This window comes from Choristoneura fumiferana, chromosome 4 (assembly GCF_025370935.1).
Source record: "Choristoneura fumiferana chromosome 4, NRCan_CFum_1, whole genome shotgun sequence".
Taxonomy (NCBI): domain Eukaryota; kingdom Metazoa; phylum Arthropoda; class Insecta; order Lepidoptera; family Tortricidae; genus Choristoneura; species Choristoneura fumiferana.
In genome coordinates, this window is record NC_133475.1 from 15,411,079 (window position 1) to 15,437,382 (window position 26,304).

Below are 26,304 nucleotides of genomic sequence, written 5' to 3' on the forward strand. Positions count from 1 at the left end.
TTGCCCTGTCGAAACCATCGCTTTTATAGAAATTATTAAACGGTTATCTTGTAGAACTGTATAGGTTAAGTTATGTTTTATAAATATTCTGAACAATTAGTGGATTTAGAGAAAAAATAGTTATGAAATATAAGACCTACATTATGACAACTATTACATTATGAATTGCAACAATTATGCGAGTCGATATGGACCCATCAAAATCAAACCGTTTATTATATAGGTATATTATTGCCAAGAACTTTTTTCTGTCTTGTTATTTCTACAATGCCAAGAAGAATGCGGTTGCGAAAAACTTGTCAGAAAATGATTTTCTGCTAATAGATACAGACCGATTCCGGTGACGTGAACCCTAACCGCATGGACTCTTTAATTTACTGAACATCATTTTTAACCCCCGTCGCAAAAAGAGGGGTGTTATAAGTTTGACCGCTATGTGTGTCTGTATGTCTGTCTGTGGCACCGTAGCTCTTAAACGGTTGGACCGATTTGAATGCAATTTTTTTTAATTGAAATCAGGTTTTCTAGCGATAGTTCTTAGACATGTTTCATCAAAATCGGTTTAGCCGTTATCGAGAGATTGAACATTGAATTGACAAAGTCGGGGGATTGCAACTTTTTGTTGGTTAGGTTATTTTAGTAAGCGGTGCAGGGATACAAGAGAGAAAATTATAAGGCATGCAATTGGCGGCCTTATCGCTTCAGAGCGATCTTTTCCGGGCAACCTTATTATAGTGTAGGAGTAGGCAATTAGTGCTCTTTTGTTTTTTAGCTTTTTCGTCTTGTGAAATCTGGGTTAGTAACACTCCCGATCACGTTTCCTGAAAAACCCTCTATGAAATTGATTGGGTGTAAGATCGCTACATGGTGTTAGTTTGATACAGTATTGCTCAAGGGTGGATTTGATACCCTGCTTGTCCTAGGCCTACACCAGATTGCACCCTCAGGGCGGGCCCTGGAGTGTGTGAACTTGGAATAAACTATAACGCGCAATACGTCTGAGAATGAAGGTGTACTAACTACTTAACACAGCGCACAACACGGACAGGACGGGTGCGGGTCGGGTCGGGAGCGGAGCGGGTCGGGTCGGGAGTGCGGCGAGCCTATTTACGTGGCTGTATATGAACATCACACTCTGCAGGGCTACTACGGAACTCGAAACTCGAAGTTCGCATCGTGCCGTCCCTCTCGCTCTCGTATTAAACAGTATAAGTGCCAAACGGACCGCACGACACGAACTTCGAGTTTCAAGTTTCGTAGTAGCCCTGCTGACCCTGTACCACGAAGTGCAAAATTCCAACTTCGTATCTTGCCGTCCCGCTGACGCTTACGAGATACAAAGTCAAAGTAAAGTCAAATACGAGAGTCAAAGGAACGGAACGACACGAACTTCGAGTTTCAAGTTTCGTAGTAGCCCTGCTGCCCCGCGCCCGCAGTCAGTGTGATGTACACAGCCACGTAAATAGGCCCACCGAACTCCAGATCCGACCCGCTCCCGACCCGCTGCCGTCCTGTGCATGTTTTACGCTTTAGATCACTTCGTTTCAAATCATTAAAAATCATCGATCTTATTACCTGGTCACTGTTCATGAATAGGTGACAGCAGACCGCGACGCGTCACGCTTCGACGGCTGTCCTCGCAAATGTGATCATATTTTATTATTTATATAATGTAAACAAACATTACCTAAGTAGTCTTTATTAGGCTTCTTTCCCTTGAACTATTGAATCTAGCAATTTAATCAAAAATTTGGGAATTTTACCTCATTGTAAGTTAAGGGCCATCCATGCATACGTCACGTGACACTGATTTTGATCCTTCTTAAAGACCTCCCCCCCTCCATGTCCCAGTTATTGCTATGAAAATCGCAATTGTTTTGTTCTTGTTTTACAAATCGTGAGACCCCCCGGCCCCGCCCCCCTAACAGTGTAACGTAATTTATGAATTCCTCTGAAAGCCTCTCATCATCATCATCATCGTCACAGCCTATATGCATCCCACTGCTGGGCACAGGCCTCCTCTCAGAATGACAGGGCTTGGGCAGTAATTCCCACACGGGCCCAGTGCGGATTGGGTATTCCACACACACCATTGAATTTCTTCACCGGTTATGCAGGTTGCCTCACAATGTTTTCCTTCACCATAAAGCTCGTGGTAAATTTCAAATGTATTTTCTCATATGATATCGAAAAACTCAAGAGTTGCGATCCCGGGTTTGATTGAACCCAGGATCGTTTGCCTGAGAGGCAAACCACTAGGCCAAACCAGGCCACCACGACTCTCATTATAAGTGAGGACTATTATAATCAACTTGTTCTAATCATCTGGTTCTGTTCTAGTCTGCCCTATATTCCAACGGATTTCGTCAAGTAATATTTCTCATTTTAAAACGGCTGAAAACAAATAAGTCTTACTCTTGAAAGCAGATTTCTTTATTTAGTTTCTTTCTTGTTGCAGCAATGTCGGCCGATGGGTCGACGACGGACATCAATTTGCTGCTCAACGACACTGGTGAGGATTTAACAAAATTTATTTTAGTAAATAATAAAAAACGTATTTAGTACCTAAGTACCTAATTATATAAGTATTGTACCTACTTCAAAAACCATGCTTTGTTTATGATACATGTAATTGATAGGAAAGGAACCTACCTACCTTCCCTCATAGAAAAAATGTTTTTTTTTTAATCTTGGTACCGTTTTTTGTTTCATTTAACATTTCACAGATGTGCCAGCGCAGTGTTTCTTACCTCAGGTGTTTATCCACTTGATCGCATACATCTGAATATACTGCCATCTGTTAGATTATCACGTAACTAACGTAGCAAACGTCGTCTTGAGGTTAAGAAAGCTACGCGCTTGGTTAAGCAGTTACACTGAACGTCGCTAGATGGCGCTAACAGACTGAAAGTACTCTGTAGATCGTTACAAAGTTAATCGCTAGATAGCGCTTTACTCCAACTTACTCACTCAACGTCGTCTCACAGTGTTTGCCATAGATGGCGTTAGTATCATGCTAGCGATGAGTTGTCGTGTTTGTTACATAGGTAGAGCTAGCATGCGTAAAACAGTTCTATTCGAGTCAAGTAATTGGGCATTCTAATTCGTTTATTAGACTCAAACATTCTTTGTTATTGTTATTATGAAAGGGTTAACTTTATTTTTATTGTTAAATTTTATTCACGATTCTATTTAATACGTTCAAGTAAATTAAGGCTTCTTTACCATCACGTGATGTGATGAATCCCTATGAACTTACGAACTTTGACCTATTGAGTAATATTATGTTGCGTAACAGGATTAACAGGGATATAACAGGGGTCTATTCTTAAGATTTAATCGAATAGATGTTCTTAATCCTGAGATTTTTTATTTTCATACCTATCCTACTATTACAACGGTCATTTGTATTTAGAATTTAGATTTTAGTTATCTTATAGTAGGTATAATACCGAATTATACGCGATAAGCTATCCTTTTCTCGGACATTATATCGCATAGTAGGTACTTACATAATTGTGATGACTGATACGGTAGCATCATGTCTGCCAAAACACGGTGTAGAGCGGATCAACCTGGATAAAATATAGGTAAGTCGCAACGACAGGGACGTGCATTCTTGGATACCTAAATAGTCTTAAATTATTTAAGCGTGCATTCGAAGAAAGTGAATCGCGTAGGTACCAGGCCAGAACCTTTTCGTTTTAAAAGTCAAGTTGACATTCCATACATTTGTCAAAGACATCATCTTAAAATCGATTGTTGAAAAAGTTATAGCTAGATGTATTGAGAATGGCCGTGCTAGTAAATGTCATAATTAATCTTTGCATACGTGATGTGATGTCAGAGGATTTCCTAGCACACTATGACGCTAACAAAGCTAATGTACGTTGTGATCTACGTTCGGATTCTACGTATCGCGTCCGGTTTTTTTATCGCCTATTTGTTTGGACATAACACAAAGAATACGTAGTTTGTTCGAGTAAAAACATGACAGGTAAAAACAGTTTTGATACTTAATGTAGATTGGGAAATAATCGTCCCCGGTTTTTGTGTTTTGACGTCAATAAGAGATGATAAGTACAATGCAACAAATAATTCACAGTCACCCAGTGCCCCTAGTGTAAGTTTTCGGTTACAAAATACGTCTCGATCGCGTTCGCGTAAAATCTCGGTTCTGTTAGAGGCGCTGTTCGTGTTTCCATATAAATTGAGATTGAGAAAACGCGAACGCGATCGAGACGTATTTTGTAACCGAAAACTTACACTAGGGGTACAGAGCTGCAGCGTAACAAATCTTGCACGTTATTGCGAAATTAAGATACAAATACAGCAAAATCTGAACCCGTTTAACGAGTGGTTAGAGTTAGAGGTCCGGAGAATTAATTCCTATAGGGGCAGCCACTTTCTTGATGAATATGAAGGTTTATATCTGCACGAGTCACGGATGTTCTGTGCCTATCAAAATCAAAGTATTTGTTAATTGAATGAAAAGTATTTGTATTGTGTTATGTAGTACCTATTAATAAAAACATTTTTTGGCAAGGAATCCATATCCATACTATACTATAATGTTTGTGTGTATGGTATGTTTGTCCGTCTTTCACGTCGAAACGGAGCGACGGATCGACGTGATTTTTGGCATAGAGAAATAATGCACAGTTTCCGAGGGAACAGCGCGCGATAACCGAATTCCACGCGGGCGAAGCCGCGGGTAAAAGCTAGTGTTATTATTATTATTATTAGCGTATTCTGTCCCACTGCTGAGCAAAGGCCTCCCCCCAATACTTCCACTGCTCTCTGTCCCCTGCATACAAGGGCCAGTCCTTCAAGAAGAAGTCCAGTTCATCCCGCCATCGCCGTCTAGGTCTGCCAGGTCGCCTTTTCGAGTTGGTGGCATCCACTCGGTGGTAATCTGGGCCCATAACTCGTCTGGCATGCGGCAAACATGGCCAACCCAGGCCCACTTCTAGTATTAGATAATAAAGAATTATATTTATTAGTATTTTCGTTTTACCAATAAAACGCGGCCCTTATTTTCTTTTGAGTAGCATACACTATATACTCGTATTAAGTAATCTACTTAACAAAATAAACAAAAAATATAAATTATTATTCCTTCTTTTAATCATCATCATCATCATCATTATTACGACGACTTCACAAAAAATGTTTAGAACCCCTGCTTCTGTCATCTTCTAGAATTCAATACAATAGGTACAATACAATAACTCTTTAATGCACACCAACACATTGTAAGCAGTACAGAAAACACATGTATACATAGAGATTTGAGATTTGATTTTTCCAATGTTATCTTGAATGCTATAAGTATGTCTATTCTTTGCCCAGTATCAATAGTGCAAGATTTGCTTAGTTTAAGTATTCCTTTATAAGGGTTTCTGTCACAGGTAGTTCAATAATTTTTTTGAAAAAAGTAGTGTTTCTAAGTCAATATAAAATAACGCATTAAATTTATTGTTAAAATTTGTCGGGTATAATTGAGTATGTTCATACTTTATTAAAATGATGTCATAAATGTATGGACACCTAAAATTAAATTAGACTAATCGAAACAATCGAGTTAATGCATTATATTGTATAGCATCAACTGAGTTAAAAACACTAACTGTACTTACCACGATTAAATCACCTAGTGTGCGTTATCGATGATTCTGCCAATGTTCCGGTTGAAGAAGACACTGTCGATTTTAATTAGCCGTGTTTGTTGGCTTAGGTGTGTGGTACTTGGATGAAATTGATTGGTATCTCTAGATTTTTAATTTTAATTTAGTTGTTTTTTTTTATATTTCATTCGAGACAAATTTGCACTATTTCAAAATGTAAAATATATTCCCTCCCATATGATTAACAAATTTGTCAACTTTTTACACTTTTTGATCATGGTAATCTATTTGGAAAGATAATTTTGGTGGATAAATTTGGAGAGATACTGGGTGGTCAGTTATAAATGGTTTAACGCCAAAATGAGAACTATATCTTTATAGATTGTGAATGAAATTCTACGTGGACGGCGCTAGATTTTTCTGTGAACCCCAGAGGATACACCCAGTTAAAATGTCAATAGGTTTTGTACAGAACTCTGGCTTTTGATTGAACGGATTCATTGTAAACATCGTTTGAATCATTTAGTTCTCTGTCCGCTGAGTGACTCACCTGAATGTACGCAACTAGTTCAATAAATTTAGTACTTACTACTGTTATTGTCCACAATACCTGGTAATGATAATAAATAAACGTGTTAGGTACATGCAACTCCGGGCGATATTATTGGGTAAATACAGGAAATCGGTGCTAGTTTATCTGCTAGTACTCGAGTTACCAAGGAAGTCTGAGATTGAAATAAATCCATTAAGGGGACGTCATTCCTACTTTACTGAGCGGCAATAAATCTGGCTCTGAAATATATCAGTAATAGGTAATTTTGTTTGTAGAGTGGGCCAAATTTTTTGCCGCTGAGTGTATTTCTGTTTTTTTTTTCTCGAGCTCTATTAAAAAAAAACATCAGCAAGTGTGCCCGAGTGCGCCTGAGGGACTCACAAGGTACCTAGGTAGACGCGGTACATACCAGTGTGGCTAAATGGGGGGTGTTGAGGGTACGTTTCCGTCTACAACTGAAACTAGAAACATTACACCAATATTTATGTATGAAATCGAGTCGTTCTGCCCTATTGCTGTATAATTTTCTAAAATCAAAAGCACTATTATAAAGAGAAAATACTTTATTGTGCGTTTGTTGGTTTGTAGTGTGAATTCTCACTACTTAACCGATAAAAATAAAAAATAAACTTACACTATCATCGAGTAATTTAATCTATATATTTTATCCCCGGGTCGTGCAAACCTCACGGGACAAAATCCAAGTTGCGGAAAGCGAAACAGTACAAATAGCACTTTTCAGCAGCTTTATTTTGCATCAGACAACGAAATCTTAGGCTATTTATTAGGCATTTTGAACTCGTTCTGTTTCTTGTATGAGGACCTAGTTAAAGGACGTTATAGTTGGTACTCATAATGAGTAAATTATTCAAATAAGTCATGAATTTCACCGCAATTTCTTAATCGGTGACCAGTTGCCCACAGCCATGTTAGTCAGTCAGAACGCGGTTTCCTCCTAGAAATCGTATTAATTAGGTTTATTCCATAAGCTATGACATACTTTATAAAACGCGTTACGGAAAAAAACAGTGGAAAATAAAAACGTTTTACGAAAGACATCCTTATGGGTGGAAAACACTTTTAAAGATTTTTCTTAGTGTCATGATCATTTGTTGATGCGATAGTTTCATTGCTTTACCTATTATCATTTATGTTAGTATAATCCTCGGACTCGTAGATATAAGTTATACAAATTTTACTATTAAACTAGTTAAAAGTTTGTCACCCTTCGGGTACTGAACCCTAAAAATCAGTAACATGGTGATCAGATTTAAATTGGATCCTTAGAAATGAAATAACAAATTAGATCAAGTTTATAAAAGAAATTGGTATATTGTTCTGTTCTGAAGACTTCCATCTCTTTCAATGCACTTTTTTCCCAAGAGCCTTCAGTAAACCTCAACATTATGTTATAACAACTCTATATTTTGGCAACTGATATCGTAACGTATACAGGCTCTTTAACCAAACTTCACACGATGTTATGTTTCTCTAGAATTATTATTGAAACAAGTCGGCCATTGACGTAGTTTAGGAACAATAGGTAACTAGCGTTACACGTGCATGAACTTGTAAAAAAAACATTAACTGTTGCAGTTAATTTTGGGGGAAAAGGTATTGCGGGAAAGAAAGTCAAGATGCAAAAATCTTACCGCGATTTTCGAGAACATAATCTGAGCCAAAATAGAAAGAAAGTAAAAAAAGAAAAACATTTATTCGTGTCATTTAAGATTTTGTTTTAAAGAGTGTAAAACGACGAATTGACACGAAATGGTCGCAATGCAGCATGATGTCAGCCTAATAATAACAATTAAAATAAATAAATAACAATAAAAAATACTAATAAATTGATGTAAGTTTTTCCTACTTAGGAAATTAAATTAAATTATACAAGAAGCCGTGGTGGCCTAGTGGTTTGACCTATCGCCTCTCAAGCAGAGGGTCGTGGGTTCAAACCCCGGCTCGCACCTCTGAGTTTTTCGAAATTCATGTGCGGAGTTACATTTGAAATTTACCACGAGCTTTGCGGTGAAGGAAAACATCGTGAGGAAACCTGTACAAACCTGCGAAGCAATTCAATGGTGTATGTGAAGCTCCCGATCCGCACTGGGCCCGCGTGGGAACTATGGCCCAAGCCCTCTTCAGCAGTGGGACGTATATAGGCTGGGATGATGATGATGATACATTAAATAAAATAAAATAAATAAATAAGTAAATTTCCTGCTTAGCGGAGTTAATGAAGTATTATTTTGTTTTGCGATCTTATAAGTAATACTGACTGACATGAAAGATTAGTTCTGATCAATCTTTATTGGAAGAAAATTAGGAGTGGAAGGATCAATGAATCGTAATTGAAATACTATATATTTTGATCCATATTCAATGTACATATATTTTGATCTCTGCCTACCTTGCTTTGAAAAAAATACATAAAAATAAAATATAAATGTTTTACATACGTTTGGATGAGCGGAAAACTATTTTCCCTGAGTGACCTGAGTTAGTAATGATATAATTACTACGCCCATGATTTATCAGCATATCAACAATGACTGTTGCCGTCCTTCATTTATCTCGGCAGGTTTAATTGCAGTTATTAATAGTAGTCATTATTAACTGTAAATGTGTAAAGGTTTAATATAACTAACACAAGAACGGATAAATACATAGTGAAAAAAGTTTTTACATTTAAATTTTGTTTTTAGGTTTATTCAAAATTTCAAATGACTGCGGTTAGCTTTGTCACTATTTTATAATATGGGTAGGTATGCAAGATAGCAACAAACAAAAACAATTAACAAATACAAATTTATAACACGTAGAGGTAATTAAAAATAATAATTAAGTATACATAAAAAAATACATAAAATCACGTCTCATTCCCAACGGGGTAGGCAGCACTAAGTCCATCCACTTGCTATGATCCTGGCATACCTACGACTCTCGCTTCCTCTACAATGTAGAGTCTACATTCATCAATCTTTTCATGCATGCACGTCGGTTTAGAGTACTCCTAACCCGACCTTTCTTCAGGACGTCCTCGATTTGATCTTGAGATTTTATTTCATGTCTGTAGATAAATTAAACGGCTCAACTCACGATTATAAGTCGAGAATGGCCCGACTAGTGTAATTTTTTCGGAAGATCATTTTCAAAGGTGAACGTGTTGTCGACGGTGGCGCCCAATTAAACTAGTTTGCTAATGTTGTTCGGAACTCGAAACAAAGATCGGTTTTCTTATTCTTTCTCATATGAATCTTCAGGAAATCGAAGAAAACCGACGAGTCCCGAGTAATATTAACATTCTGGTTGTCCTGTTATAAGTTATGTGTAACGTTATCAAATAACAAACTAATATATGAAATTCGGATACAATTGCACTGCGCGTGCGTTTTAATGGATACCACGATAACGCACCGTCAAAGATTGAATTTTAAATCGGCTTAAAAACTTGAATCTATGTCATTTCCTTAATTTTTAGGGATCCGTTCCTCAAAAAAGAACAACAGAACTCTTATAGGATACTTTTGTTGCTCGTCTGTCCGTCTGTCAATGCCTTTTTCTTAGAAACGCAGAAAGGTAACATGTTAAATTTTTTACGGAACCTTCGATGCGCGAATCCGACCAGTTTTTTGTGTATGTCGTTTTGTGTAAATCGTCATTCTTTGAGATTTAACAACTTCAACAATCTTAAAAAAATAAACGAGAAGATGACGTCAAATAATTCGTCCTCGATCTCGATGTGCCAGTATGTACCTAATTAGTAAAATTTTGCGTCATTATATCACGACACGCAGTTCGACGCCATTTTAACGCCTTTGTTTATGTCTTCCTGAACTGTATTGTATCTTGTTTTGGAATGAGATACCTAACTATATAATGCGTAGTTTACTGTATCTTGATTGAGATGCAGCAAAGCACATTCTCGTATTACTACCTATTGCGTGTCTACCTACGTAAGTTCCGTGTTCTTATATAGCCTGTTGGTTTTTTTTTACAAATACCAAACAATACGTTTATCAAACAATAGAACTGAAATTTTATCGGATTCTGTAATTTTTAATGAAAGGGGTCTTGTTTTATCCAACATCTTATCTTTGGAAATTCGCGTACGAGTAAAAGTAAAAAAATAACACCACACAAACAATGGCAGTTACAAGTAGGTGCGAGGATTTTTTCATATTTAGCTTCTAAATTTAACCGACGACCGTTGGAGTAAACGAGTTCTTGAGAGAGACCGCGTCTCTTCTCTGCAAACGTAGTGTAGGACGCCTTCCGGCTTGGTCACAATATAAAAAAGGTATTCCGTCTCGGCAGCGTCTTTGATATAATTACCTACGCCGGCTCGGTAGGTACACAAACGCGCGATAGGGCTGCCTACTCTACTAACTGTCACTCTTCAGTTATGTATTTGATTTGATAATGAATTAGGAGCTTTAGAAAATTATGGAAGGAATGGACTAAGTAGTGTTTAACAAAAATGAATTTTACGTTATTTTAATAAATCACAAAACGTACTTGTTATGTTTTAAACGGTTTTATTTGGCTTCATCTTTACGTATTTTTGTTATGGAGAAGTATTTGCGCCTCTTTTGGGATATGCGAAAAGCTTTATTGTTGAATTTAAGAGTACAAAAAATTCACATTCTGATAAATAACTTCAATAGATACGTTTTTATTATATTACATTATTATTAAATTAATTTTAACATCCGTACACTGAACAATACTGTTTAAATATTGTTGTGGCATATTAAGGTAAGTAATAAATGCGCGTGAGTCCGTACGTAACCGCAGAGCACTCGCGACTGATGGTTGCCGAGGTATGCTGAGAATTCGTGGCGCGTAGGTATAACTCGCGTTCCGGCCGTTTGTATGAAGACGGTGTACTGCTCCTTTTTTGTACTGTGGTCAGGTGGAGTGACGATCTGCCAAAGGCTGCTGCTACGAGTAGAGGCTGGATGCGTCGAGCCGAGGACAGGGCGCAATGGCGCTTATTGGGGCTATAGGCTGATGATTGTGATTATGAATCGAAAATGAGTTTTATGCATTTTATTACAGCTTTAATAATACTAAACGTCGCGAGGGTTGTTATATGCGTGTCAATAAATACCCTTGAGCGAAAGTGTATAAGGCACGTCGTAACTTTTTCTCAGTTATTTATATCGCAGAGACGTACTAAACTATAAAGGTATTTTATTTAGCAAGGACACCATTGCTTATTTAATATAGATAAGTGACGGCAATTCTTTAATTAAAAGTACCTACTACAATACAATCTTCTCGCTTTGTTAGCTACACGAGAAAATCTTGTACGTGTGGCAGTGGAGTATCAAGGTGTAAATGATTGCAGTTTATTGATCTGATGATCTCTTTTCTTCTCAACCAAAACAATTCTGTTATCTTACACTTTTAGAGTACAAATATAGGTCACACATGGTTTTTACAGCTTTAACATCTGTTAAGAGAAACATACAATGACAGCATTAGATTAAAGTGACCTAATTGCGGGAGTCCCATACGTTACTAGTTTTTATACAAATTCATGTAACATAAGGAAATAAGTTGTAAATCTTACAAGCATTTTGCGTCATAATTGTTTTGAAAACATTTGAATACTTGCTACTTGAAATGTGATAATACTAACGAAAAAAAAAACACCGAGGTTTCCGCACAAATTTGTAGTCATCTACGAATATCCAGAGTTATCAGTGCTCCTCTCCTAGGAAAAATGCCGTTTGCTTTGCCCTCAAGTCAGCAAAAATTTATTAATACATAAGTAATACATAATATGTCCACTTTCGAACAAATATCTTCTCCTTAGAACACCATAATAGACGAAAACTTGCCGCTTGCATTTACCAGTTGCCTGTAGGCTGTAACTTGCGATGTCGTCGGATCCTTCCAACACTCCATTTCACGATTGGTACTCGAAACCTTTAAACAAAGAAAATACATTAAAATCATTTATTTTTCGATGATACTGCAACGGCCGTAACCTACAAAAATAGCAAATTTGATTTTGCTACTGGTATATGGAAACGAATTGCAGTAATATCGACGAATTGCGATTTACATGCGTAACAGTTTTGCGGTCTAGATAACTAGGAACCATGAGATCTTCTGATTTCTCAAAGGAAAATCCTTCGTTTCTATTAGTAGCTACTGCATCTAATTAAATTCTTATCTGTATCCTGTTTAATGCACATAGACTGGTCTCACATAAATGACAAGGTAAAATCGTAGCCTTTTACAGTCAAGCTGATGAAACCTTATACAGCGTTAGCAATGGCGCCACTCGTAGGGTTAGCAATCCAGGCCAAACCACAAGCCTAGTACAAGAAAGGCGAAGGTAATTGACAACTTAAGTGAAGACGCTACATCTTAAGGTGTGTTCACATTTGTATCATTACAGCAAAAAGCGTGACCTAAGTATGGATGGACGCTCTCTTTGGGCATAAAATATTCACTAGCATTGTCGTATATGAGGTTTAAGATATGTGGTCCAGATTAGAAAGCGAGGTATCAGATATACGGTATGTTGTGTGACGGAGAACGGAGATACGATATGCTAAAGTGATACAAGTACGAACCCACCTTGGGACTCTTTCTATCTTCATCCTATTCCATTTCACAGAAAGAAGTGCTGATTTCTAAAGATTTGAAAAATACGGCCGCAGTCATTAATAACACATAAACTTTCTTTCTGAAACCTATTAGACCTCGTGAGACTGCCTTTTACCCCCCGTGGCTGCTCCAGGTTCGGGCCCTATACTACAAAGTGCAAATTTATAACTTCGTATCTTGCCTTCCCGCTGACGCTAATATTATTTAATACGAGAGTAAGAGGGACGGTACGATACGAACTTCGATTTTCGAATTTCGTAGCAGCCTCTCGGGAACGATTTGGTAAAGAATTCGGGATGCCATTGGCTGTATCTATGTAGCTTAAAACCGACAGAGAAGTTAGAGATTCCTCAAGAAAGCCTATGTCTGGCAGTGAAAGTTTTCCAACTAATATTGTAATTAAAATGAACAATTAAGTTTTTTTTTAATAAAAAAGTAAAACCGACTCTCAAATACAAAAAAATAACAAAAAGGAGCTTGTGGGTACCTAGAAAAATATTTTCAAGGTAGTCGTAGTTTTGTAGTTTTTTTGTTAAAACTTTTCTTTATTTCTCATTTTAAAGTGATTCGTAGACAAAGTATATCTCACAATGATTCCTTTAAGCCCAAACACGGCTTAAGGTGATTTTCCACCGGCGAGATGAGACGAGACGAGGCGAGACGAGAATTGAAATTTGTATGGCAAATTTTAAATCCTCACCTAGCGCATGCGAGACTTGAATTGAAATATTTGTTGTTGTAAATATAAACCATATTGCTACCAACATAGAGTGTAAATTCAATATGCTTTTCCACTGGCGTGGCTAGACGAGAAGGGGAGAGAGGAGAATTGTAATTTTTGTATGGCGGCGCCCGCGGCGACCAGCGTCGTCGCGCCACGGGCGCGCGAGAATGCAACAGCAACACGATTCGCGCGATAGGTGCTTTGTTGTTCGTTGCTGCAGGGCTACTACGAAATTTGAAAATCGAAGTTCGTATCGTACGGTTCCTCTCACTCCCGTATTAAATGATATAAGCGTCGGAGGGACGGTACGATACGAACTTCGATTTTCGAATTTCGTAGTACCCTACTGTTTATTACTTGAGAATACCGTCATGATAGTACAAGCCATGAACACGAAGCGCGACCCCTGCAACTGTCCTTATCATACTTAAGTATCTTATTTGTGCGTGACGTAGATGGCTGCACGGGTCTTTGTGTTCATGGAGTACCCACTTTTTAAAATCCTATCCTATAGCCTATTAATGTCAATCGCAAGCTCGCGCGGGCTCGCCATAGCTATTAACGTAATTTTTTTGTTGAAAAGGGCCAGTGCGATTTCCATTCGCGCCTCACCTCGTCTCGTCTCGCCTCGCCGGTGGAAAATCACATTTAGTTACGTTGTTTTATAACAGAGCTCCGTTGCCTACCTTCCGGCTTCAGTATCAGATCAGTTTGAAAGAATGATTAACTTAAAGCGTCTTCTTAGTCGCTTATCTAGGTATATTAATTATGATCATTTATAGACGCGCGAGCATTACTTAGCCTTGACGTGTTCCATTTGCCATCTACGGTCTTGTTCATCAGGTCCAGTTTACCAAATGATACTTTGATGATGCTCGTCTTAATGCAAAAAATGCCAAAATCGTCATAGGTGTGCCTATAAAGTTTGAGGTTTGCCCTCGATATCCCTAGGACCACACCACACCACCGCACCACCTCAGAAGAGTACTCTTTCGAATAAAAAAATAATTATGAAAATCATTCCACAATTGACTAAGTAATCTATGAACATACGTAAAAAAAATTGGAACGTAGAACCTCCTCCTTTTTTGAAGTCAGTTAAAAATACTCGTCACTAAAAAGAGTTACAACACTGTTGCGAAGGGGCTTATTTTTGGTAGATAAATGACGTTCTAAAGGTATGAGTGCTTTATGATGAAATACCATCGTCATGTTTCAGTTATCACATTGCGGTTATTTCTGTGTCCCGATAAGCGGGGTCAAGTGGTGTTTGCCAGTCCCGGTTATCTGTTATCTAACCCCCTGGGGGTTATACTATCTGTTGGTGTTTAGAAATTGTACAGGTTAGAGTAAAATTCCATTGAAAACGAAATCAATATTGATTAAATTTTACGGAAAAGTTAAAGTTCGTCTCAGTCCAGTCCTGATAGTGATTTTCCACCGGCGATGCGAGACGAGAATTGAAATTTGTATGCATTCACGCGCGCCCGCCGCGAGCCGCTGCGGGCTGCCACGGGTTCCGCCATACAAATTTCAATTCTCGTCTCAACTCGCCGGTGGAAAATCACCTTGAGGCCGTATTGTCTAAAGCCGAGTTTAGAGTTGCAAGAAAAATCGTGCAATTTGTATTACATTGTGAGGCCGTAAAGCCAACGAGGTTGTAGTGGTCAATCGAGCGCCGCAATGAAATACAACTTGCACGATTTTTCTTGCAAGTCTGACTGAACTCGGCTTAACGCGCTGACGTTCGCGATCGCATTCACCATCTCTTTCTACCCTCGTCTTAAGCCGTGTGACAGAAAGAAGTGGTGAAAACGATTGTGATTCCAAGTGTGTTAGACATAAAACCTCAGTTCATAAAGTATAATCAAAGTAAATTTAAAAAAAGAACTATTTAAAAGATTATTAGTAAAAGCAGTTTTGTAGCGCTCCTTCCAGGCATTTGAGTACCTGACATAGAATTATAAATGTATTCGAAGCTCTGGTATATGACCATGACAGGAAGTGTTTTTCCATTTCTGCTATTTGAACATAACACTTTAGTTGAATATACAAACTGAAATATAGATGCACAGAAAAACCAGAAAAATAAGACCAGCACTGGAATACCGAGGACCTGGGTTCGATTCCCATTGCTGGTCTTATTTTTCTGGTTTTTCTGTGCATCTATATTTCAGTTTGTATTTTCAATTTAGGTTTTATGGGATGACCGTAAAAGTAAAAATTTGGAATTGAAATAAAAAATACAAAAAGATTCCAAAAAACCAATCTTAATAACACTTTAGTCCTAATATAACTGTGGCTATGATTGACAAAACTAAATTGGCTGTACATTAATCCAAGTTGACGCAAATGAGCTATTTCTGCTACTGTTTGACACTTCGCTTGACATTTCCATTGTGGCACGTCACACTGAAAAGGGCTGCCGTAATAATCTACCCTCACGTGCCTATTTCTACAATGCATGAGCTGTTTTTATTAGGTTTCGGTCATTTATTACTGGCAATTCGATTCAGTTGTTTCAACAACTGCGCTGCTTCGTAGATACTCGTACAGACTGTTACAAAAATGTATCTTAAATGGAAACAGGATTCAGTATTCCTTAGTCCAGAGACAAATGAAAACCGGTGTATAACTCTATGACCTATTTTTTTTCTGTACCTACAAAATTTATTTAAGCATTTAAATAAGTGCAATTTTAATGTGTGGGTTGTGCTTTGTGTGAATTTTGACGTGCGATGCGGTCGCTTGCGTTCGTTGCGCAACCTGTGGCCGTATTGTCAAGCGCGCGGGTGCTTGCGATTGCATTCATCGTCTCTTTCTACCTTCATCCTACCTATATACCGTACGACAGAAAGAGCGCGATAGACAATAAAGGTCTCTGGTCGCGGTCGTGTGTCCAAGTCGCCGATACCAGTCACCAAATTCGAAATTACGTTGTACATCTGTAAAAAAATACCGATCCCGCTTACGCTACGTACGTAGTAGGTACTCTTACGTTACGTACAACTTACGTACTATATACGTAAGCCGGCTTAGGTGTTCATATTTGTGTGTCTTTAGTGAATGTGAATAAAATGTCTTCTTTCTTTCTTTATGTGAGTACCGTGTAATTTGTGTTTAAATGTTGTTGCATTTAAACTCATACACTAATGAACTTTTAAACTAAAATGCCTTAATTTAAAACCAACAAACTAAAAGACTTGCAAATATTGCAATGCTATGTAAACATGTACTAGTTGTACATACCAAGTGTAAACGAGCAAAGCACGTCATTTGGCAGAATTATGATAACTGACTTATTATTTGCCAAAATTAGGTCATCTTTTGATATTAAAAGCGAAGTATTGTTTTCGTAATCAATGGTTCGATTTTGATAGGATCATTTGCGTCACTACAAGCCTTTTCTTGACAAATATTTACCAAGAGCTTATCATGAACAAAATTAAACCAGCACATTAATATAATAATATTGTATGTTATTATGCTTTTAAATAGCTCCATTAATGCTGTTTGTCATTATGCACGGAAAATATTTAGCTGCATCTGTAACTATTGTACTTAATTAAAAATTAATTGAAGAAATTGTATGTTCGCCCTTCACTTATAAACGATTGCGTTTTTTGTGCCTGTAGAAGAAGGTTTAAATGAAAGAAAATGTTTGAAAAATTGTACGAAATTGCAAGACTAAGGGGCTGTTTCACCATCCATTGATTAGTGTTAACTGACGGTTAAATGTGATGCCGTCTCCGTCTATTCGAACAAAACAAATAGAGACGGCATCACATTTAACCGTCAGTTAACACTAATCAATGTATGGTGAAACAGCCCCTAAATTTTTTTATCTAAAATCTTCACACGTAAAGTGAATGCTTACTGTTATTTTCGTTCCAGCTGGCTTCAATTATTAATTTAAGAATCCTTGTAACCATAGTGTGTGCCAATAATTTATTCCAATTTATTAAAACGTCTTGAAATTTCACTAATTAAATTTTTATTGTTACGAGTATATACGTTTAATTATAGATCCTGTCTGTGCTCCAAGCCGATTGATTTCAGACCAATATATATTTGTACGGAAAGAGATGTCACATCAGTGTAAAAAAAAAGTTTGAAATATTTGACATCAAAAATGACCAAGTTAATGTTGACCTAGAGACGTCTTGTGTTTTGCGAATTTATTCCTCTTCATGGCATTAACAACATACGTTAATCACAAAAGAAACGGACCACTAGTTTTTAAGATATTTAGAAAAGAAAAAAAAAACTTTCAAGTGACATTGCAAGGAAGCTGTCAATAATTATGAGATAAAGCTTGGCAGATTAATAACTAGCATTATTACCAATACATAGGATATATTCATTGGCTAATAACGTCAGGGGCATCTTTTGTTCCCTTACACGGGTATAGCCTTTACCTAAGTACGGTGAGGTGTCCATAACACGCAAACGCAGTATACGAACGGGTTTTCATTAAATATTTTTTTGTTGAGACTATTCGAGATATTGTCAGTCCCTTGTTGCCCTGTACAGTCGATAACTGAATCGCGTACCAGGGTGAAACCTTAACATAATCTCCTTCTTCTTCTTCTCTTTTAAAATATGGCTTTTCTGTCCTAATTAATAGGACAATTTCGCCAGTGTCAAAGTAAACTCTCTTTGAGAGGCACGTTGTACGGTGGTAGTTTTTGCAACTTGATAGTAAAATTCCAGAAACCACGTGGAGACCACTTGCGCATTAAAAAATGTCAGACACGAGAGCAATATAGAATTTTGTGATCACTGTTCACTGTTAAGGTTAATCGCCGCATAAAACACTATCAAAATTATACTTCAAACTAGCCAAAGAAACAGAAATAGCAAAATTAGATATTGTCTACATCCGCCATGTTCGAATGCTACAAATCAAATCCTTATTTATTTTTATTTATTTATTTATTCCTCTTAATGGCGGCCATAAGGCTCATGTCAGTTAAATCTTCTTATTCACGGTACGGTGATTGTAGTTTTTGCAACTTGATAGCAAAATTCCAGAAACCACGCGGAGACCACTTGCGCATTAAAAATGTCAGACACGAGAGCAATATAGAATTTTGTGATCACTGTTCACTGTTAAGGTTAATCGCCGCATAAAACACTATCAAAATTATACTTCAACTAGCCAAAGAAACAGAAATAGCAAAATTAGATATTGTCTACATCCGCCATGTTCGAATGCTACAAATCGAATCCTTTTCATAATCAATTTCTTATGGTCTTTGGCAGATGCATGGCATGTCAACATGACAGTAGCAGCACAAAAAAAAACTTGGTACGCGTTTAAGTTTCTTTGAATGTACGTCGATTTACTTATCCTCAAAGAGTATCGTGAAGCTTTGCTATCCCGACCGAGCTTTTTCTAGAGTTGTAGATTATTAATTTTATTTCCGTTATATATTAAGTTGCACGCATACCATTTCATTTTACTCACGCATTGTCTTTTCTTTCAGAATCAGATCTCACGGGCGTATTGCATGTCGGTAAGTGGACATTTTCATTTTTGATTTATTTATCATTACCGTCACAGGAGCTTCAGCTAATTAGTAGATAAAACTAAAACTAACGTAAGTAAGTTATACTAGATTATATTTAGTATATTTTGATCCATCAAGATCTGCTGCAAAACTAAATAAACTAAATTATGTCAACGTCTGCATATTTTTTTACCGGTTTCCCGCCATACAGCTCAAGCCAAACGTGGAGTTCACTGGTGAATTTTGCAAAGCATCGGTGGCGTAGAGAGTGGTATAAAGACTTTCTTTAGGGAATCTGTTTTCGTATGCCTTTGCCGTACTTAACATTATTTAAATACGTAAAAGAAATCTAGTAACTTAGTGGGATCAATTACGACGCCACGTCACTACAAACTCAATATATTTTCCAACTTTCATTTAATTTAATACAATAAGTTAATTAGGTAGCAAATGTAAAAAATAAAAAAGTTGGGTTAATATTTCATTTTAATATCATACAGAGATTTGACCAACATATCATTACGTTACAGCCAGCATATTGAATTATACATGTCATGGCAACACCTAACGAAGTTTTTTTCTGCCAACCATCCTACTTGTCATAGTAAAATAAGTAAACATAACTCACAAACTCTCAATTGAATCGAACTAATAACCACTACTTGTTAAATTGCTATTGAAGCCTTTAATTTATTGCGTGCTTATAAAATATTGAACACACGGTCACGGTCGCACATATGATATGACTCAATACACGCTTTATCTGACCAAGATCAATTTTACCTTGACTACGACAATTTTACCCGCAGCTAGTATCTAAACATAGTTTATTGTTCTCCGTAAATTGGACGTTCTATTATTAGCAATAGGTCACGTAATAATGTCGTTGTGTAATAGCAATCGTTTCACATTTGCTAGGAAATAGTCACACGTTTTGCTGTGAATTTACGGAGGTCACATTTTGCTTAGTATTGAAGTATATGAGACCATTGTTGACAAAAGTGATGACGATAAGCTTCGATTACTGAGTCCAATGGGAAGAAGTTTTTTTTCTGATGTTTTATAGTCCATTTTTAACGTTTTTACTACATTTTGTTTTGTCATTACCATCTCAATAGATATTTTTAAAAGAGATGATGTTCAGAAGCTTTTTATGAAAACTAAGGACAGTATCAATGCTGAATGTAGTTTGATAAAAGTTGTAGCAACTTGTCCTTCCGTTGTGGTAATAGTCGCGGGAGTACGCTCCCTCCCTTCTTCATTTTCTCGTAGTGGTTTTCACCAACAATGTTGGTATTTTTGCTATTTGTTTAATGTTCGTTGAAAGCGCTATTTAGAAATTAATTTGTAACTTTTGAATACTCACGCTGCTGCTGTTCTTAGGGTCTCAACGATCACTCAACCATAACTTTAAATACTTTTGTTTCTTATTTTCATTACCTACTATTAAACCATTAAAAAAAAGTGAAAATGGTAACTGAAGAATGTTTCCCATCTTGAATTCCAATTTCTATCTCTAAAATTTGCTTCATCGCGGTAATGGTTCTGGAATTATGAAACTATAATATTAACTTCCGATAAGTCATAAATTATTTTAAGTGCATTTCCTTATTGTGTCGGCCTACGGATGTGACGGAACAAATATACATACATAATCATTTAACCCTGCAATGCATACAGTTCCCGATCAGGCACAACAAACATATTATTTACGAATTATGCTAAGAATGAGGTAGGTAGCGACATCTGATAAACATTTCAGAATACAAGTCACACTGGGCTACTACGTAGTTCGGTGCATTGCCGCTAGTTAACATTTTAGTGCTACAGACCGAGTAATCCAATCAAATATCGGGAGTCGATGCAAAATTTTGTTTTCGTCAACTTACGGATGGTGATAAAAATAATAACTAGATGAAGCAGCTTGAAAAAATTAATATCAATATGTGAGTCATTTTATAATATTACGTTATTTACATAACGTTGAGTAAGATTTTTCAAACGTTCCTGATTCGGTACTACATGCATTGACGTTTTTGTCAAGCGTTCCCGATTCGGTACTCCATGCATTGACGTTCCTATTGCGAATACCAAATAAGTGAAGAATGTTTGCATTTATGAGAGTTTTATGTCATAAGCACAAGGATTCATTTAGTATGACCTATCGGAACGATTATGTTTGTTTTGGTCACAGTTCATTACATTTTTTAATTGTTTTTTTTTTAAGAAAATGTGGAAGAAACTCCTACAGCATAATGCATGTAGTTCCTTAATGGGAACAGGATTAAAAACATATTTTTTTAATAAAATTGTTACTATATATTATTTTATTATTTTTTCCTGGAAGTAAGCCCCATATTAAGCCCCACTAAAACATATAATTTTTTTTGCAAAAAAAAGTCATGCATTGTAGGGTTAATGTTAGTAATGTTATGTCTGAAGATGTAGAAACTACATAGAAAAGTGGTTTTCAAATAAATTGCTCAGGAATAAGAGAATACTACTGATTTAGGACTAATCAATATTATTATTGCATGGAATTTTCCAAGAATAGATAAAATAAAATACCCTAAAACAAGTAAAATCCCCGTTATTACACTGTTTTCATTAGTCTAATCTAATTTCCAAGCAAAGAGGATTATTATCGTCCATACTGCTAACAATCCGTTTCATGATTTACTGATTTCATGATTTTACTGATTAATAATAAATGACAAAGGATTATCAGGGCCAATCAACTTTTTTACCGACACTAATCTGTCCACAACATTTTTCAAACAATTGCAGACTTTTGTAAGTACTTAAACATGTTTTTTCTGTAATTCAATAGATGGTGTAGGTGTACATGAATACATGCAATCCTACGAAGTTCAACCTATAAAACCGTACAATATATTGTTGGACGTACGATTTTTTGGTAAAGCCAGAGACAATTTTGGTAACGCAGGAGACGCCCAAAGTGTCAGTAAAATAGTTGATTGGCCCATCAATGTCGTATTATTTTTATAACGGGTCAATGAAGCAGTTCAGTTGCTGCAGAGGGTCCGCATGAGAACTACATAGAGCCCAAGTTGTGGCAACAATTTATTCAAGTTTTGCTTGAAACACTACCAGTTTGAGTAACATCATAATGTAACATGTACCACAAGTAACAATTCATGAAAAGTATCGTTTGTACACAGATGTGACCTTATTGTTTGGCTCATGCGTTTCAATTAAGGTTCATAATAGTAATTGGTGTCGTTCTGTCTGGAGCCATCCATACAATGCTCCTGCGAATTGGATAGAGGATAGTTAGGGACCTTGGTTGACGTTTTAAGCTCGATTAAAATGTCCCACTCAAACAGTTAAAACAATAGTAGGATTAAAGAGAGAAGGGGTCATCTTATTGCTGCCTTTTTGTCTAAACTTCCTTTATAATTTACTAGTGTTTACCCGCGGCTTCGCACACGCAAATTCTCGATCCTGCAGCTGAATTGAAAAGTAGATTTTTAAATATTCCCGTCCGAATTTCCAAAAATTAAATCGTGATTTTTCAAACAATCATGTTAAATTTCATGACTCTAAGCCCAGCGGTTGTTATTTCGAGATTTTATCCCGATCCCATAGGAATATCGGAATAAAAAGTAGCGTATGTTTTTTCCAAATGTCCAGCTATCTACATACCAAATTTCATCCAAATCCATCCAGCCGTTTCAGCGTGAAGGAGTAACAAACATACTCACTCACAAACTTTCGCATTTATAATATAAGTAGGATAAATATTTTATTAATATGGATACTTGACACAAGTCTCACTGTTCCGATTGTTATTAACTCAATAAAAACTTACAGTAAACTATTTTAGTCCTTCAGTAAATTGTGCACTTCCTTCATTTCGATACCAGATATTGGCATTCTACCAAAATCATTACCTTCGCCAATAATACTTAAGACGTAAGTACGTCTTTATGAAGTCTTAAAACAATCGGGTTCATTTTCACAAACAAGTTCACGAGAGAAGTAATGCAAGTGATACACAAAATGGCAATGATCCAAGACGTGGTAATGCCCTTAAATGATGTTAACAAAGATATACTTTATAAACAAAGAGGACGGGTACCGGGAAGCAATCATATAATAATATGCGTAGTTAAACCACACGCTACACATAAACCGATAAGAAGGTGAGAGAGAATTCCTATGTAGTTTAAGGATATTGCATAAAATAAGAATTAGGCAAGAAAAATTCTCGACATTCAGTTATTTGCTTAGGCTTGCAGACTGAGAAATGGAAATGAGCTACAAGAAATTAGAATTAACTATGAAGCTATTGCTAATACATAATTCTATATAAATACAATGCAGATGTTCGCTTAGTTTTTTCTGTGTGCGCTTTGTGAGAGCGGTTGAGTATCTTAAACCTTAAACAAAATATCTTCATTGTGAATATTTACTTGCACCGCTTGTTGTAAATGACAATTTGAACAAGGGCGAGCTATTGCACATATTGAAGTCTGTTGAGAACCGGCTTAACTTGCGCACGGGACGAGGCGTGCGGGAGGACGACACGGCGACGTCACGATCGTCGCTTCGACCGGCGCAGCGACCACTCGCTATACGATCTCCACCGCCGTTGGACGACCTCCTATTTTATTTTTTGCTACTTTCAAAATTAATTATATCGATTGTCATTAGACGGCTATTAAACTAGCCTTAATTTACAGTCCACGATTTTATTTAACGTCCCGTAGGTCTTTGTTAGAAATAGATGTTCCTTCATTTTGTACTATTCACTGCAAATTGTCCGCCGCTCTTTATGTGCATAATTTAGCTACACATGATTTGAAGTGCAGAACTAATTTTGAGTAGCGTCGAATGAACGAAATCATTTATGTGGTCACGCGGCGACTCGTGTGTTTTAGCACTAAGTATGATATAGGGCGGTGTTAATGACTAGAATTCCTGGGTCAATTAGACCGTTTGATAGTCTATATGACCATTATGTGACCATGGCTGGCATCTAAATTAAACACGCAATAGTTTTTATGTATGTTGGCACGTGAATTCGTACTTTGTTTTTATGTCAAATATTTTAACTGTCCAAAGGTCAATCAAAACATGAGAAGACATAATATCTTGAGTCGGGTATTATTTGTTCCTTTATCTCTTGATCTTGTGTGCTCAAAGGTAGAACATTAGCAACTATAACGTAGTTTATTTCTATATATGGTGCTCAAAATTAGTCTTCAATATTTCGGCAGATTGTTTGGCAACTTTAAATGAACATTCTTGTGTAAGATATATTTATTTCAATATAATATACTATCGCTTAAACCAAAATCATCTAAAATAAATTCGGAATAATTCAGCGGTTGATAGGGCAAGTTTTTTTAAGGAATTTTTAACTAAAGTCAAGAAATGTTCTATATGGTTAAAGCGAACCTCTACACTACTGAAGAGCTACCACCGCTTAAATATTCCGAATTTATTTTAGGATGTATACGTACCTTAATGATTTTGGCTTAAGCGACAGTATATTATACTACAATAATGACAACTAGATAGCCCGTAGGTAAAAAACGTGATCTAATCCATGCAAGTATGTGTATCCGTTTTTTAGTGCCCTTGCTTTGCTTACTTTGGGACTAGGTCAATTTGAGGTAATTGCACCGTGATATATATTTTATTTGTTTATTATTTATTCTACAGAATATAAGTACCCGATTAATTTCAGCTAAGTATCTTTTTAAAATTCAGTTTTTATTAGTCGTAAAAACAAGCCAAAGTACATGAAACTAAACTTCCTTACATTTAACAAGCTAGTTTACCGCTGATTAAAACAGTTCGAGGAAGAACACTAACCGGACTGGCTACGCATTGTTTATACTATTTTTAAATTTCCGCGGCGTATGTTTGTCCGTCTGACGCTCTCCAGAGGCTATTAAGCGGAACAATTAAAATCAATCTGATTATTTTTGCAAGACGGAAAAAGATCTGAGACGTGCGCCGGACTTAGTAGCTAGTCGTTTGAAGCGATTTCAAACGTTTAGATCTAGATTTGTGATGATTATCGCGTGTTTGATTAAAAATCTATACCTAAGTATATTTATTTTGTTAGCCACATTATGAAGATATAATATAGATAGGTACACATATTTATACACACACACACACACATATATATAACATATTTAATAACCTACCTAGTAACCGGGTGCAGTGACCTAAATCTACATAGGCTGCGGGGTCACACAAGTTTATTCCTTAAATAAATAGTTTAAAAGTCATTAATTATTTCTTTACTGTTTGTACGGTATTTATTGGATGGACCATCTTGCATGAAATTTAATGGTTTATAATTATTACTATAGGTATAATGTATAGCATACTATACCATGTGTGGTGTTCGATAAACTGCCATTGACAACACAAATTGTATTTACTATATACAGGGTGATCAATCAAAACGGGTCAATCTAAAATCGACACTATGGTTCCTATGGTTGAACAGATTTCGTGACCCATTAGAATTGATGTGTATAGTGTCCAAGTTATCGCCTTTGTCTTATTTTTGGCGTTGGGTTTTTTTAGGATCGTTCTGAGAAAAAATAATAAATTGAATTAATATGTGACTTAACAGATTAGGGGTCAATTGTTTTTGATGACTGATTAACTAAAGTTCACAATAATAAAGTGCCTTCTCAATAAGTCAACATATTGATAATGAATGAAAAATTGTAATCAAAGTATTTAAATTTATTAATTAAATTATTTGACAGTAATTTACATAAAAATTAACAATGTATTGGATTCAGTGATATATCTCATATTAACAAATACACTAATCCGCCCACGGTCCGAGGGTTGCCGACGGTGCTGGCTGAAAATCAGCGCTGGGGTGTTTTTTAACGCTTCAGCATTATGCTGAGTCAGTGTCCGATTCACAACCGCAATGACAAATACCTTTGTGTTGTTTATTTGTACCTAATAATATTGTTGTCTTGTGTTGTGAATAAATGTATTTTCTTTCTTTCTCTCTTTCTTTAATAAAAGTTAACTGGAAGAGGTCACTTTAAGGTTTTGCCTTTTTACATCTCTTTCTCTTGACAACTGTTAATTACATGTTTTTATGTACACTAAAGAGCCATACAAACACACTGTGTACGAAATCGATTCAAGGCTGTCTTCAAATTCTTCCAAAATGTTAGAGAAGGTTTGGTTTAGTTTGAATGGCCGCTTCTGTTTTCATCCAAATTTTTTACCAAATTGTAGAACGCC

The 26,304-nt window shown here is 36.5% G+C and overlaps 1 protein-coding gene and 1 long non-coding RNA gene across 6 annotated transcripts in view; one reads left to right on the plus strand and one right to left on the minus strand.

The window, feature by feature from the left end:
* The window catches only part of LOC141427563 (uncharacterized), a 271,369-nt gene that overhangs the window by 145,028 nt on the left and 100,037 nt on the right, over positions 1–26,304 (plus strand). For 4 of the 5 annotated variants that reach the window (XM_074087134.1, XM_074087136.1, XM_074087137.1 and 1 more), the window contains 2 exons: positions 2,459–2,512; positions 19,021–19,050. In XM_074087134.1, the coding sequence (XP_073943235.1) occupies positions 2,459–2,512; positions 19,021–19,050 (84 nt within the window). The remainder of the gene's footprint in view (positions 1–2,458; positions 2,513–19,020; positions 19,051–26,304) is intronic. The other variant, XM_074087135.1, reaches the window with a different exon arrangement.
* LOC141427564 (uncharacterized) overlaps positions 10,933–26,304 on the minus strand; it is a 48,420-nt gene continuing 33,048 nt past the window's right edge. The window contains exon 3 of the long non-coding RNA XR_012451330.1: positions 10,933–12,117. This is a non-coding gene — a long non-coding RNA (uncharacterized lncRNA). The remainder of the gene's footprint in view (positions 12,118–26,304) is intronic.